We start from the raw sequence: 13,518 nt of genomic DNA, 5'->3' as shown, positions 1-13,518 counted from the left end.
TTTCTCCAAATTCAGTTCACACATCACTGCTCTTCTGCTGGTTTTACTACAACACTTATTTTGACAATAATTGCTTTTGAAGGATTTTCATGATTTTTAAAAAAATATTTAATAAATTCACTGTTATTGGACAAAATAATCAATAACTTCACTGTAACACACTGTACTTTCTCCAAATTCAGTTCACACATCGCTGCTCGCCTGCTGGTTTTACTACAACAATTATTTTGAAAATAATTGCTTTTGCATATTTTTTATGATTATTTCAAATGAAAAATAGTCATTACCTTCATTGTTATTGGACAAAATAGTCAATAACTTCACTGTAACACACTGTACTTTCTCAAAATTCAGTTCACACTTCACTGCTCTCCTGTTGGTTTTACCACAACAATTATTTTGAAAAGAATTGCTTTTGCATATTTTTTATGATTATTTAAAATGAAACTGCTTTTGCTTTTGGATGAACGCGTCTGCTGCATGAACAAGTGTAAAAGGTGTACATTGTACAGTGTGTTACAATGAATTTATTGACTATTGACTATTTGTCATAATAAAAAATCATAAAAAATGTGTAAATCTGTTTTAGTATAACCAGCAGGAAAGCAGTGGTGTGTAAACTGAATTTGGTGACACTACAGTGTGTTACTGTGAAGTTATTAAGTATTAATTAGTAACATTATTAGTAACATTTTTCGTGTTTCACACTTTGCAGACGGTCCCTTCGGACTTGTCTCTCAGACGCCAGCGCATTGATATCAATGTGTTTTGTACAGAGCGGAGGAAAGCTTGTTTTGAGGAAAACTCGTTTGTAGCTCATTTTCTACATCACTACGAAAGAAAAGAGGCGTCAATTGTGTAGTAAAACATTTTGCTCATGAGTTATTGATCCGGAAAAGTCGAATCTGCGAATATCTTTACAACTTTACCGAACTGTAAAAGTTAGAGTTCCTGAACAGATTCCTTATGCTGTAATCAGAGGGGCGTAAATTTCGTCTAACAGTTGGAGGAGACAATAAACATAAAATTTCTCAAGTGCAATTTTTGAAGGGGACACAAAATAATACAGCTAAAATTGTACTTGTAAGGATAGGTATACACAGAGGAAAGCCTTAGGCTACTACTGTTAGTGCAGCAGGGAGACCGTGCCAAATTAGACAACTTCAAGCTGTTTACCGTGTCTGTTGTAGACATTATTACTAACCGTCACAGTGTTGCCAAGTCCACGGTTTTCCCGTGGAATTGGGCTACTTTATCACTGTTGCCGCCACTTGTTTTTCATGTCCGCGGGTTGAAGCGACCCCAATAAGGTGTATTTTAGCCCCCAGAAGGCGATTTTTACCAAGGGACCTGCTCGAAACGCGGATAGTTTGGGCTAGTTTCGAGTAGCAATTGGGCGGATTTTTGGGGGGGCAGATGCATTGTTTGGATTATTTGTCACGATATGGCATAAATTGTCACAATGTGAAACTGTTTATCAGCTTTTGGCAGTAAAAAGTAACAGTAAATCTATTATGAAACACAATGATTAATGAAATAGCAAATATGGAACAAATAGGTAACGATTAACAATAAGCTCCCACCCAACAAACACAGAACGTTGCCTCAACGTAGCCAACCTTTTAGCAACGTTGTAACAACATGGCTAAAAGGTTGTTGGTTCTACGTTGTGTCGTTGAGGTTGTTACTGCGTTGTCACAATGTTGCCATTCAATCACGGTTCAGGGCCATTGCTGAAGGTTGTGCTTAGCCTGTCTGGACAACCACTGGACGACACGTACTCGTCACTGTTCCGAAGCGCATTTTAAATTTCAACAGACCGTTGGGCCGTTATTCTTCTTCAAGCCAGGATACGTGAGTATTGCGTATGATTTCTCTTTTAGATAAATAAGACATGTAAATATCCAAACAAAACCTACAATTTTCGTGTCCAATGTGAGATTTATTTGTTCTGTTAATAAACTGAATGGACAGAATAGCTGATAATTCACATACCGAGTGTTAGTTTGCGATCGGGTTTGGTGTAGGCTACTTACTGCTAACTATATTTCTTGCAGTATTCAGATATAGTTACTGATATTTAGGAAAAAGCGTTAAACAGTCATTTGTTTGTGGTGCTGACAATGGCAAATCCAGGCCTGTGTAGCAGGTCACATTATGCACATAATGTAACAACAAAATCTGCCTTATTATTAGTATTAATAAATATAAAATTATTATTAATTACTATTAAATACTTAGTATTTGAAAAAGTATTGCATATTTATCTTGTGTTTGATTATTAAGAGATTCACCACAAAAAAAATAAAAATAAAATAAGATGCAGAAAAGGTAATATTTATAATCTGGCATAAAAATAAATGTGGTCGGAACGTCGTCTCGCAGTTGCTGAATGTCGCGTAACAACGTTGCTACAGCCCTTTCGCGTCTTACAATTCAACGTTGCTACAATGTCGGGAGCACGTAGACAGCAACGTTGCCACAGTAAAAATGGAACGTGGCAGCGACGTTGACACAACGTAAATGTGTTTGTTGGGCATTAGTTAATGTTAGTTAAGTCATTAACTAAGTAACAATTAAGTAACAATGAGCAATACATTTGTTAAAGAATTTATTAATCTGTAAGATTAGCTGCAACTGTTCATTGTTAGTTCATGTTAGCTCCAGTAGCCTAAATGATATTCAATTCAATTCAAATTTGTATAGCGCTTTTCACGATACAAATCGTTGCAAAGCAACTTTACAGCAAATTAAGTTTCTACAATGTTGAGATATATAGTTGAGTATCATCGGCATAACAGTGGAAACTAATCCCGTATTTTTTAATAATATTACCAAGGGGTAACATGTATATCGAAAATAGCAGAGGACCTAGGACAGAGCCTTGTGGCACTCCATATTTTACTGGTGATAATTGAGATGACTCCCCATTTAAATGAACAAAGTGGTAGCGATCGGACAGGTAAGATCTAAACCAAATTATATGAACGGGTACAACTTTAGATTTTTATAATGTATTAATAATTTTTTTCATGAACGTTGAATATTCAAGCAACAGCTGAAAACTGTGTTTTCCATCAACATTTGACTGCATGGTAAAGAACATTGTTTTAGGGTTAAAGGTAAGACATAAGAGAAGGTGCATAAGGTGAGTGTGTGCTGATGTTTGTACAGGTAAAGGGTGAATTGTATGTGCAGGTGCTGTGTACTTCATGAACAGTCATGCTGAAGTTATTATGTGTGTCATTTTTTTTTTCTTGGCTGTGTGGGTCTGAGAAATGAATGCAAGATCTGTTGTCCTATGTCAGCTAAAGTGACCTGCAAAACAGTGTTCAGCCACATGGTGGCTGTATAGTTTAAAATTACTTCAAATAATCTGCAGTCCTTTACAGTGAACCACCCCAGTATTTGTACTTTATTAATTTCACCGCATTAGATTACAGATTATCAGTTATTTTGAATTTCTATTAATCATTTCACGCTTTATTTGCTTAAAATGTGATATATTTCTTAAAAATAAATTCACGTTGGTTAGGTGTATTATTATATGTGCTCATAAACTGAAATGTGAGCACATATAATAATATATATAATACCAGTCAACATTTTTAAATAATTAAGATATTTTTTAAATGTCTTTAGTCTCTTATGCTCACCAAGGCTGCATTTATTTGATCAAAATGCAGTAAATATTGTGAAATATTATTACAATTTTAAAGGACAGTTGTCTCTTTGAATATTTTAGTAATATTTCAGCATATTTCTTAGCAAAAAAGATTAAATTTTAAAAATGATTATATTATCATATCACATTACAAGGATTTCTGAAGGATCATGTGACACTGAAGACTGGAGTAATGATGCTGAAAATTCAGCTTTGCAGTTATTAAACGCTCAGTGTGGTGTATTGACTGTATATTATGTGTTGTGTGTCATGTTGCTGGGGAGGAGCTTTTTTATTTTGGGTGTTACAGTATACCAGAGAAGAATGTGTGGTACAGTATGTGTTGATGGGTTAGACAGGTGTTCGTCTCAGGCACATGCGGCTGTCAAGACAAAAGTCTAGTAGTGGGTGAAATAGCCCCACCAACCCCCAAAAATGAAATCTGAGAGCAGATTTGCACAGACTTGCTCTTAGTTTGTCCCTTTAAAGGCTAGTAAAGTGTATGGCTTTCATTCTGTGCATAAAATAGTAAAAGCCAGTTTTAACAAGATTACAACATGAGGAATAGATGCATATATTTGATTCTAAAGTGCACAAAATGCTGTTTATGTAAGGGATAATGTTCTGTCATGATATCTTAATTAAAATCTGACAAGGGGGAACAGGATATTTTATCCTTTATTTTGTAGTAGCAATGTTGAAAATGTTTATGAAATATTGATTATTATATTATGTATGAAGAAAGAGAGCACATATACACTGTATGTCAGTTAAATATGACAACAGTCAATTATACAAATTAGTAGTCATTATATCAAATTATTTAACGTCAGAATGCCACCATTGTCCAATCAGAATCAAGCATTCCAGATAGTTGCGTAGGAAGTCATAACATTCACATCAATGTTAAGTTTGCAAACCATGGTTTTAGCATTTTTCATGGTAATAACATGGAAGTACAAAGGAGTAAAAAAGTAATAATACCTCGATGTTGTGATGGTATCAGATGGTACTTTGAACTATATCATAGCACTGAAATTCATCTACCATGTTATTTATAACATTACACTCTCAGAAAAAAAGGTACAGAAGTTGTCACTGGGGCGGTACCTTTTCAAAAGGCACACCTTTGTACCTAAAGAGTCCATATTGGAACCTTGAAGGTACAAAAGTGTACCCTTTGAAAAGGTACCGCCCCAGTGACAGCTTTTGTACCTTTTTTTCTGAGTGTGTAGAAAAAAAAGTACAGTGCTGGCACCATGGTACTAGTACTTTGAAATACACCATGGTACTGAAATATTTTTTAAACAATATCATCATAGCAATACCATGATGTTTGATTTGTCATGGTGTTACCATAGTATTAGTTGAAATACTATAAATAATATACAGTAGATAAGTCATATATATTAATATGCTATGCATCTATGTTCTATATATTATATCTTGTAGATCAGTACCGTGCTATTACCATCTGGTGCATCATTTTGTTTTAATTTTTGATGACTGTGATTTGATGGTAATGAAACTACATTTACCAGGGCTGTTTCACACTAGATGCTTGGCTGTAAAATGTCTCTTCTGCTCACCAAGGCTGCATTTATTTGATAAAAAATACAGTAAAAATGGTAATTTTGGGAAACATTATTGCAATTTAAAATAAATGTTTTCTATTTTAATATACTTTAAAATGTAATTTATTCCTGTGACGCAAAGCTGAATTTTCAGCATCATTATTCCAGCCCTCAGTGTCAAATAGTCCTTCAAAAATCATTCTAATATGCTGATTTGGTCATCAAAAACATTTTTTTAATTATTATTATTATCAATGTTGAAAACATTTGTGCTGCTTAATATTTTTGTGGAAACTGAGATATATTTTTTTCAGGATTGTTTAAATACATTTACCATGCATAATGTTGCAAAGGCTGTTTCGCGCTAGATGCTCAGCTGCCAAATGAAGGGAAACGGGATATTCCCATGATGCTGTGTGGTTTGAGAAGAGAGGGTCGCAACAACAGTGGTGAGTCATGTTGATCATTTTTCCACATTTGGTCCTTTCTTTTTCATTTCTTCTGTCGTATGCATTATGTTGGGGTTGGTAAGATTTTTTTAGTGTCTTTTTAAACTAGTATCTTATGCTCACCAAGGATGCATTTACTTGATCAAAAATACAGAAAAAAATGTAATATTATGAAATATTATTACAATTTAAAATAATGGATTTCTATTTTCATACATTTTAAAATGTAATTCATTCCTGTGATGCAAAGCTGAATTTTCATCATCATTACTACAGTCTTCAGTGTCACATGATCCTTCAGAAATCATTCTGCTCAAGAATTTCTTCTTATTATCAATGTTGAAAACAGTTGTGGTGCTTCATATTTTGGTGGAAACTGTGGTACACTTTTTTCAGGATTCTTTGATCATTAGAAAGTTCAAATGATCAGCATTTATTTGAAATAGAAATATTTTGAAGCATTTTAAACATATTTACTGTCACTTTTGGTTGATATAATGCATCCTTGGTGAAAAAAAGTATTCATTACTTTTATTAATTTCTAATGTTAATTTTTTTAATAACTTACCTATCTATCTATCTATCTTGAGAATTGTTTTCATAACTAGCTTGCTTATCTTTTTTAGGTATCAAGATTACCCTTTCAAAAAAGTACTGTGGTGGTACAATATGGTATCATTTGGCATTTCATGGTACTTTGATATTTAGCATGGAACCGAATATATATATATATATATATGTATATATATATATATATGGGTCAAAGATGAAAAGGGTGTTTCAAGCACCAACAAAATACAACAAAAGTGTAATACAGCTTTAAATTTAGTTTTTTCCCCATATATTAGAATGTGTCCTGTTTAACTTTATATTTTTCCGAACAAAAAATAATGACTATCATGCACGTTTTAGTATGATTTACAGAAAACACCAATTAAATGTAATTCAGTGTAACAATATTTATATACCAAAAAATCTTGTTAGGTATATTTTAAACATGAATCATTTGATGATATTGTAAAAGACTAGATTTAAGCATCACAGTGCAGCCCTCAAATACCAATTAACTTTAATTTTTAATTTTTTTCTTTGCTAATGTCTTTCAAACCACTAGGTTTTATCCATCTGTGAGCAAGAAGTTTTTGTAAGGAAGCGAAAGTCCTTTAAAATTTAATCAAATTTAGTATGATCACAAATTATTTTTGTATTTGAATAAATACTGGTCAGAATAAGTATATTGTTTCATTTTTACATACGTATATCTGTTACGCTGAATGACCATGGTTTGTTACTCTGAAATAATGCATCCTTGGTGAAAAAAAGTATTCATTACTTTTATTAATTTCTAATGTTAATTTTTTTAATAACTTACCTATCTATCTATCTATCTTGAGAATTGTTTTCATAACTAGCTTGCTTATCTTTTTTAGGTATCAAGATTACCCTTTCAAAAAAGTACTGTGGTGGTACAATATGGTATCATTTGGCATTTCATGGTACTTTGATATTTAGCATGGAACCGAATGATTATAATATTCATATTATATATATATAAAAAAAAAATAAAATAAAAAAAGTATTTGAATAAATACTGGTCAGAATAAGTATATTGTTTCATTTTTACATACGTATATCTGTTACGCTGAATGACCATGGTTTGTTACTCTGAATGACGATTTGCCAAAAAGAGAGATACTATTGCCATTGTTCCCATAACTGGAATCTTTTTAGTATTAGTCTGTAATTAAATTAGTTTTAATAATATTCCTGAGTAAATGACTGCAGAAGCAGATGTTAATAATAAATAATAAATATAAGCATTTTATTTTACTGTTCTGAATTCTGATGCTCCCCTGCCATGCTTGCTTAGCTTGTCACTTTGTTTTTGACTTGCTCTGCCCCAAAAATTGCTGATTGCAGTTGCAGCCATATTTATTAATACTTTCTATTCTATTCTAAACATAATACTTATGTTTGCCAACATAAATGGCATAATCAGTATTTTGGGTGGAGAATCCCCTCAGTAACCTCTCTTGAACTTTTGACATACTGTAGTGAGGGGAGACTCTCTTTTCAGAAATATTGGCAAGCTGTTATTCTAATAATTGCAATCCTCAATAAATACCTTTCTCTTTTCCTTGCTAAAGGCACGTTCACACCAAGTACGATAACTATAATAATAATGATAAAGATATAAAAATCATTCTAAATATAAAAGAATAGCAGATTCCACAGCACAACTAACAATAACTGGACAGAGAAATTATATTATTGGAATCACAGAGCGATTTTATATATATATTTTTTTTACAGCTGATGAATGATAAAAGCATTGACAGCCAATCAGAATCCATTCCACTTTAAAGATCCTGAGCATTTAAAGCGGCAGATGATAAACCTGCAGAGCATTCTTAGAACGAACAGTAATATCATTCATTGTTGTGGAGGCTAGCATAGTTACTGTTATAGTTATCTTTATTATAGTTATTGTTCTTGGTGAGAATGGGCATTAAGAGTGCCACCCAAGCTACTGAGTCCACACTTATTTTATTAGTTTTTTGGCTTTTTACAGTGCCTAGCATCTCTCCCTGTTCGTGGCCATCTAAAATTAATCAATAACAAATTAATCAATACAAAAATGCATTCAAATATAAATATTTATTAAGTTTAACACATATTTGTCAATGTTAAACATTTATCCATAATATAAATAAGATGCTAAAATTGTTATTTCTACAGTGATACTGTCATTCAGTGTAATGGATGACACTGTGGTGTAACAGAGAATTTGCATTACACCACATGACAAAAGCATTACCCTGAATGACAAAACTTCTACTTCGGCTAATATTGCAGGTAATCAAATGGCTACCTCTATCAAACAGTGAGCTTGGCTAGTAAAGTTAATCACAATTATTCACAACATCTATTTTTTCAAAAAAATCTAACAATAAATGTGTTTTTTGGCATTTCACTGAATGACGTGTTTTTGTAACTTCGGATACCACACCATGAAAAGGTGGAATTATCAAATATTTAAGAGCAATAAACTCACTTTTCTGCAGCACCACACGGTCTTCAGGGTGCCATCTGATGATGTCACAGACTGCTGAATGACTCAGTTTTTTGTTTGATTTCAGAATGGCTTCTTGTTCCTGTTACACAAAATGACCTCTGACAAACTGCATTTTCGGGACAAAAGTCCCCTGGTTATTTCATAACTTTAAAAAAACAATAAGACAGTCCTTTTAATATAACACAGCCAACACTTACTTGAAAATGCCAAGACAACCAGTGTATTTTTAAACTTGGTATTTTATGTTTATTTAAAGATGTAATGGTAAAATCAAAGTCCGGACCATTACACTGAATGACAATTTTTCACTTTGGAACATTATTTCCCCCATATTTAGACATTTTATTTTCACCAAAGTTATTTGAAATATGAAAGTAGACTCTTTACTTGCATTTAACATGTCTTTTATGTATATAAAATTACTTTTGTAAGCTTAATTTGATGCGGACACCAAAATGTTGACGTCCCGTCTTTGACCCATATACACAGTATATATATATATATATATATATACGGTATTTACATTATATTCCAAGATAGTTCAAAGAGTAGCATGGTACTAGCACAGTCCAAAACAATATTATTTTTGGTACTTTTATGCTCGTGTACCCTTCGAATTGCTTTTGTCTTGTACAGTTCAAGTTAATCAGATCCTTATGGTTAGGGTTCTTCTTCATATACAGCAAAAAAATTTTTTTATTTATCATACTTTTTCTTTAAAACAAAACATTAATAATGTAATTTTTGCCAGAGAATGTGTTGAACAGGTTGTCGCCCAGGCCCTGTGACAAATAGGGTCCACTATGTTCCAATTGCTTTTGTCTTGTACAGTTCAAGTTAATCAGATCCTTATGGTTAGGGTTCTTCTTCATATACAGCAAAAAAAAAAAGTTATTTATCATACTTTTTCTTTAAAACAAAACATTAATAATGTCATTTTTGCCAGAGAATGTGTTGAACAGGTTGTCGCCCAGGCCCTATGACAAATAGGGTCCACTATGTTCCTGTCACGGTTGCACTACTGAGAGGAGTGCGGAGCGAGGAACGATGGAGACGAGGAGTACATCAATCGAGAGAATTTTAATGAAATCAAGGAAAACTCACGTAGCTGTATAGTCACGTATCGACATGAACAATACCGGACGCTGAACTAAGAACAGGGAACACTATTTAAACACATGACAAGACGAGTGGATGACGAGACATACCTGGGATCAATGGAAATAAACTGGGAACACCTGGAATCAAATCAACACAATGGGGACATGAACAGGAAGGTACCAAATAAGGGCATAAGGAAGCACAAAACACGGGACAGAGTCTGACATAACTCCCCCCTCCCGGAAGGCGCGTCCCGCGCCATACAACATCCAATGGGGAGGGGGGGGTGGGCGCTCTGGAGGCCTCTAGGAGCAGAGTTACCGGACTGAAGGCCTCCAGTGCGGCGCCCGTTCAGGGACCCATGGCGGATCTGGCAGCTCGGTGCGCCATGGCGGATCTGGCAGCTCTGGGCGCCATGGCGGATCTGGCAGCTCGGGGCGCCACGGAGGAGCAGGCCGCTCGGGAGGCCATGGCAGAGCAGCCTCCGAGGCCAAGGCCACAGCCCCAAAAAATACTTGGGGAAGATTACAGGCTCCGAGACCCTCCGTGGGCCATAACCGGAGACTGGAGCCCTCCCTGGGCTCAACGGGGGATTGGAGCCCTCCCTGGGCTAGACTCGGGAACAGGAGCCCTCACTGGGCTAGACTCAGGAACTGGGAAGCGCTTACGAAGAGGGCCCTGAGCCAGTCATTTCTCCTCTTCCTCCTCTTCTGATTACGGGTGAACTGGGCAGCCGGCAGGCTTGTCGTTGCGGTGACCGGTGGGCTTGGGTCAATGGCGGCCGGCAGAGTGAGCCGGCTTGAGTGAGCCGGGGCCGGCTGGCTCGTCTTCGGAGTGGCGAAACGTGCGGAGGTTTCCATGCCGCGGGGAAAAATGGGAAAACAAAAACTATTAAAAAAGGCGGAAAACAAACACGGGGAAAAAGACGCCGGTTACTTTTAGTTTTGGGCCGGTATTCTGTCACGGTTCCACTACTGAGAGGAGTGCGGAGCGAGGAACGAAGGAGACGAGGAGTACATCAATTGAGAGGATTTTAATGACATCAAGGAAAACTCATGTAGCACAGGTTGACATGAACAATACCGGACACTGAACTAAGAACAGGGAACACTATTTAAACACATGACAAGACGAGGGGATGACGAGACACACCTGGGATCAATGGAAATAAACAGGGAACACCTGGAATCAAATCAACACAATGGGCATAGGAACAGGAAGGAACCAAATAAGGGCATAAGGAAGCACAAAACACGGGACAGAGTCTGACAGTTCCTCTATGAAACTGTCTACCTATTTGGCCAGGGTAAAGAAGGCCCAGCCGTAACATTTTGTCCTGGGCCGTGTGGTTTTTAGCTCCAGCCCTGCTGGTAAATGGAAAAACCTGTTGAGAGATGAGCGAGGGATGACAACTGGAGTCACTGTGGCCTCTATAAATAAAAACCCAGGTCTGAAAATAGGCCCTGAGCTTCCATGTGCATTGTTAGAACATCATTCTGTTTAACCTACATCAGGATTGGTGTCAACACAACCAGGGCCGTCGGAGTGCTTTGCTCCAAATTAGTTTCAGAGTTTTAATAGACTTGGAAAATGAGTTATCATGACCCATAGTGACAGTTTTACTCTGTTGTGACTTTCAAAGAAGCTGCTGTGTGTGTGAGTTATATAACAATTACTGAATACTCTAGATGTGCTGTTTGTTGAGTGTTAAAGCAGTGGTGTGATGTTTTGAGCCTTTGACATTTTAAACAAACAGTCCGGGTGATGTTGGTTTAATTGTTTGGTCTTTTGGCCTAAAGGGCAGCTGAACCATCTTTACTGACCAAAAGGAGATGACTAACACATTGGGATTGGTTGACCTTTATTTGTTGAGAAGCACACAAATTTCCTCTACATCAAGTTCTTATTATTTTCAATTTCAACACAGCTTGAGGTCAGTAATATTTTTTGTAAAATAAAATCAACATTTTTATTCAGCAAGGATGAGTGACAGTAAAGACATTTATAATGATACAAAATATTTCTATTTCAAATAAATGCTGTTCTAGTGAACTTTCTAGATCTGGACTGGAAACTGAAAGGATGTTAAGTTCAAAACCACTAAGTGACAAGCCTTGAGCTTTCAGCATCATTTTAGGTTGCTCCAGTGGAACCATTCTAGTATCTGAATGTTGCTGAAAAACGTATTCGCAACCTGTACTTCCATAATGTATCTTTCCAAATGAAATTGGATATTTAATAATAACATAGGCGAGGACTTACATTTAGGCCTACATTTTTAGTTTTTGGAGTGAATCAATTCCTGTTACATAATTTTTAATTGCATATAAAATTTCCATCCATTTGGATTGCACAGTTTTTACATAAACTAATAAACGTAATGTGATGCATATTTGTCAGTCATACATAAATGACACGCGTAAGATTATGCACTCAAAAAGTCGTGCCATAATTTATTATTAACTATTTACATTTTTGCATTGACTTTATTTAAATAATATTTTTAAAATGCATTTATTCAAATAGCTGAGATTCAGCATAAATCTGTTCATTTTTAAAACCATTACATTTATTCAGTTAAAATACAGTATATGAACCTGGTTAAAATATGGCTAGCTGTGGAACAAGTAATATTCAGTTAGTTAAAATGTATGAGATTGAAAAAAAATGGATTTATTGATGATAAATATATGAAGCTGGTTATGTATTTATTATTATTTGATTATTAGTACTGTCACAGAAATCTTACCTGTTTCATTTATGTATGACTGACAGATCACATTACATTAGTTTATATTAAAACTGTGTAATCCAAATGGATGGCAATTTTGATATGCAATTCAAATACATAAATCTTAAATTTAGGCTAAGTATTTTTTCACTGTTGGATCATAAAAAGTGTGTGTTGCATACCTAAATTATATGTTTTTTTGTTTTTGTTTTTTAATTCTAAATGTTATCAAAAGCAATCAATCCAAGTCTGATTATTCAGTAAACTGCCTTTGTAATTTATTATCATAATTTATTTGATCATTTCATGTTTCAGATGATGTGCCATACACAAAGGGAAGCAAAGATTCTGCAAGTGACAGCAGTGGCCTCAACAAGAGGAGTAGCATTGCTGGTAAGTTGGCATGTGAACCAACAGAACTGAAACCTGCAGATAACTGCTGTTCAATTAACAGTTCACCTAAAAATGAACATTTGCTGAACATTTCCACACCCTCAGACCATCCAAGATGTAGATAATAATAATAATAATAATAATAATTGTCACAACAATACACAACAAAACAAAAAGTGACATTTTTGCTACAATTTCACGTCAATAAAAAAGTACCTAATTCACACAATATGTTGTTGCTGTTGTTGTTTTAATGTAAATCCCTAATAATTAATAATAATTCCTTACATTTATATAGCGCTTTTCTGGGCACTCAAAGCCCTTTACATAGAAGGGAATAGATAGTTCAAGTAGATGAACTTGTTTCTTCATGGAAACAGATTTGGAGAAATTTAGCATTAAAGAGGTCATATGATGTTGCTAAAAAGAACATTATTTTGTGTATTTGGTGTAATGAAATGTGTTTATGCGGTTTAAGGTTAAAAAAACACATTATTTTCCACATACTGTACATTATTGTTTCTCCTCTA

At 34.9% G+C, this 13,518-nt stretch overlaps 1 protein-coding gene across 1 annotated transcript in view; it reads left to right on the top strand.

Annotated features, from left to right (window-relative positions):
• The window catches only part of LOC107674279 (glutamate receptor-interacting protein 2-like), an 81,269-nt gene that overhangs the window by 39,785 nt on the left and 27,966 nt on the right, over positions 1-13,518 (top strand). The window contains exon 2 of the mRNA XM_016468221.1: positions 12,911-12,988. Coding sequence (XP_016323707.1) covers positions 12,911-12,988 — 78 coding nt within the window. The remainder of the gene's footprint in view (positions 1-12,910; positions 12,989-13,518) is intronic.

This window comes from Sinocyclocheilus anshuiensis, unplaced genomic scaffold, assembly GCF_001515605.1.
Source record: "Sinocyclocheilus anshuiensis isolate Anshui unplaced genomic scaffold, SAMN03320099.WGS_v1.1 scaffold188, whole genome shotgun sequence".
Classification (NCBI taxonomy): domain Eukaryota; kingdom Metazoa; phylum Chordata; class Actinopteri; order Cypriniformes; family Cyprinidae; genus Sinocyclocheilus; species Sinocyclocheilus anshuiensis.
The sequence above is the reverse complement of the archived record's forward strand: the minus strand, read 5'-3'. Positions and strand labels throughout refer to the sequence as shown.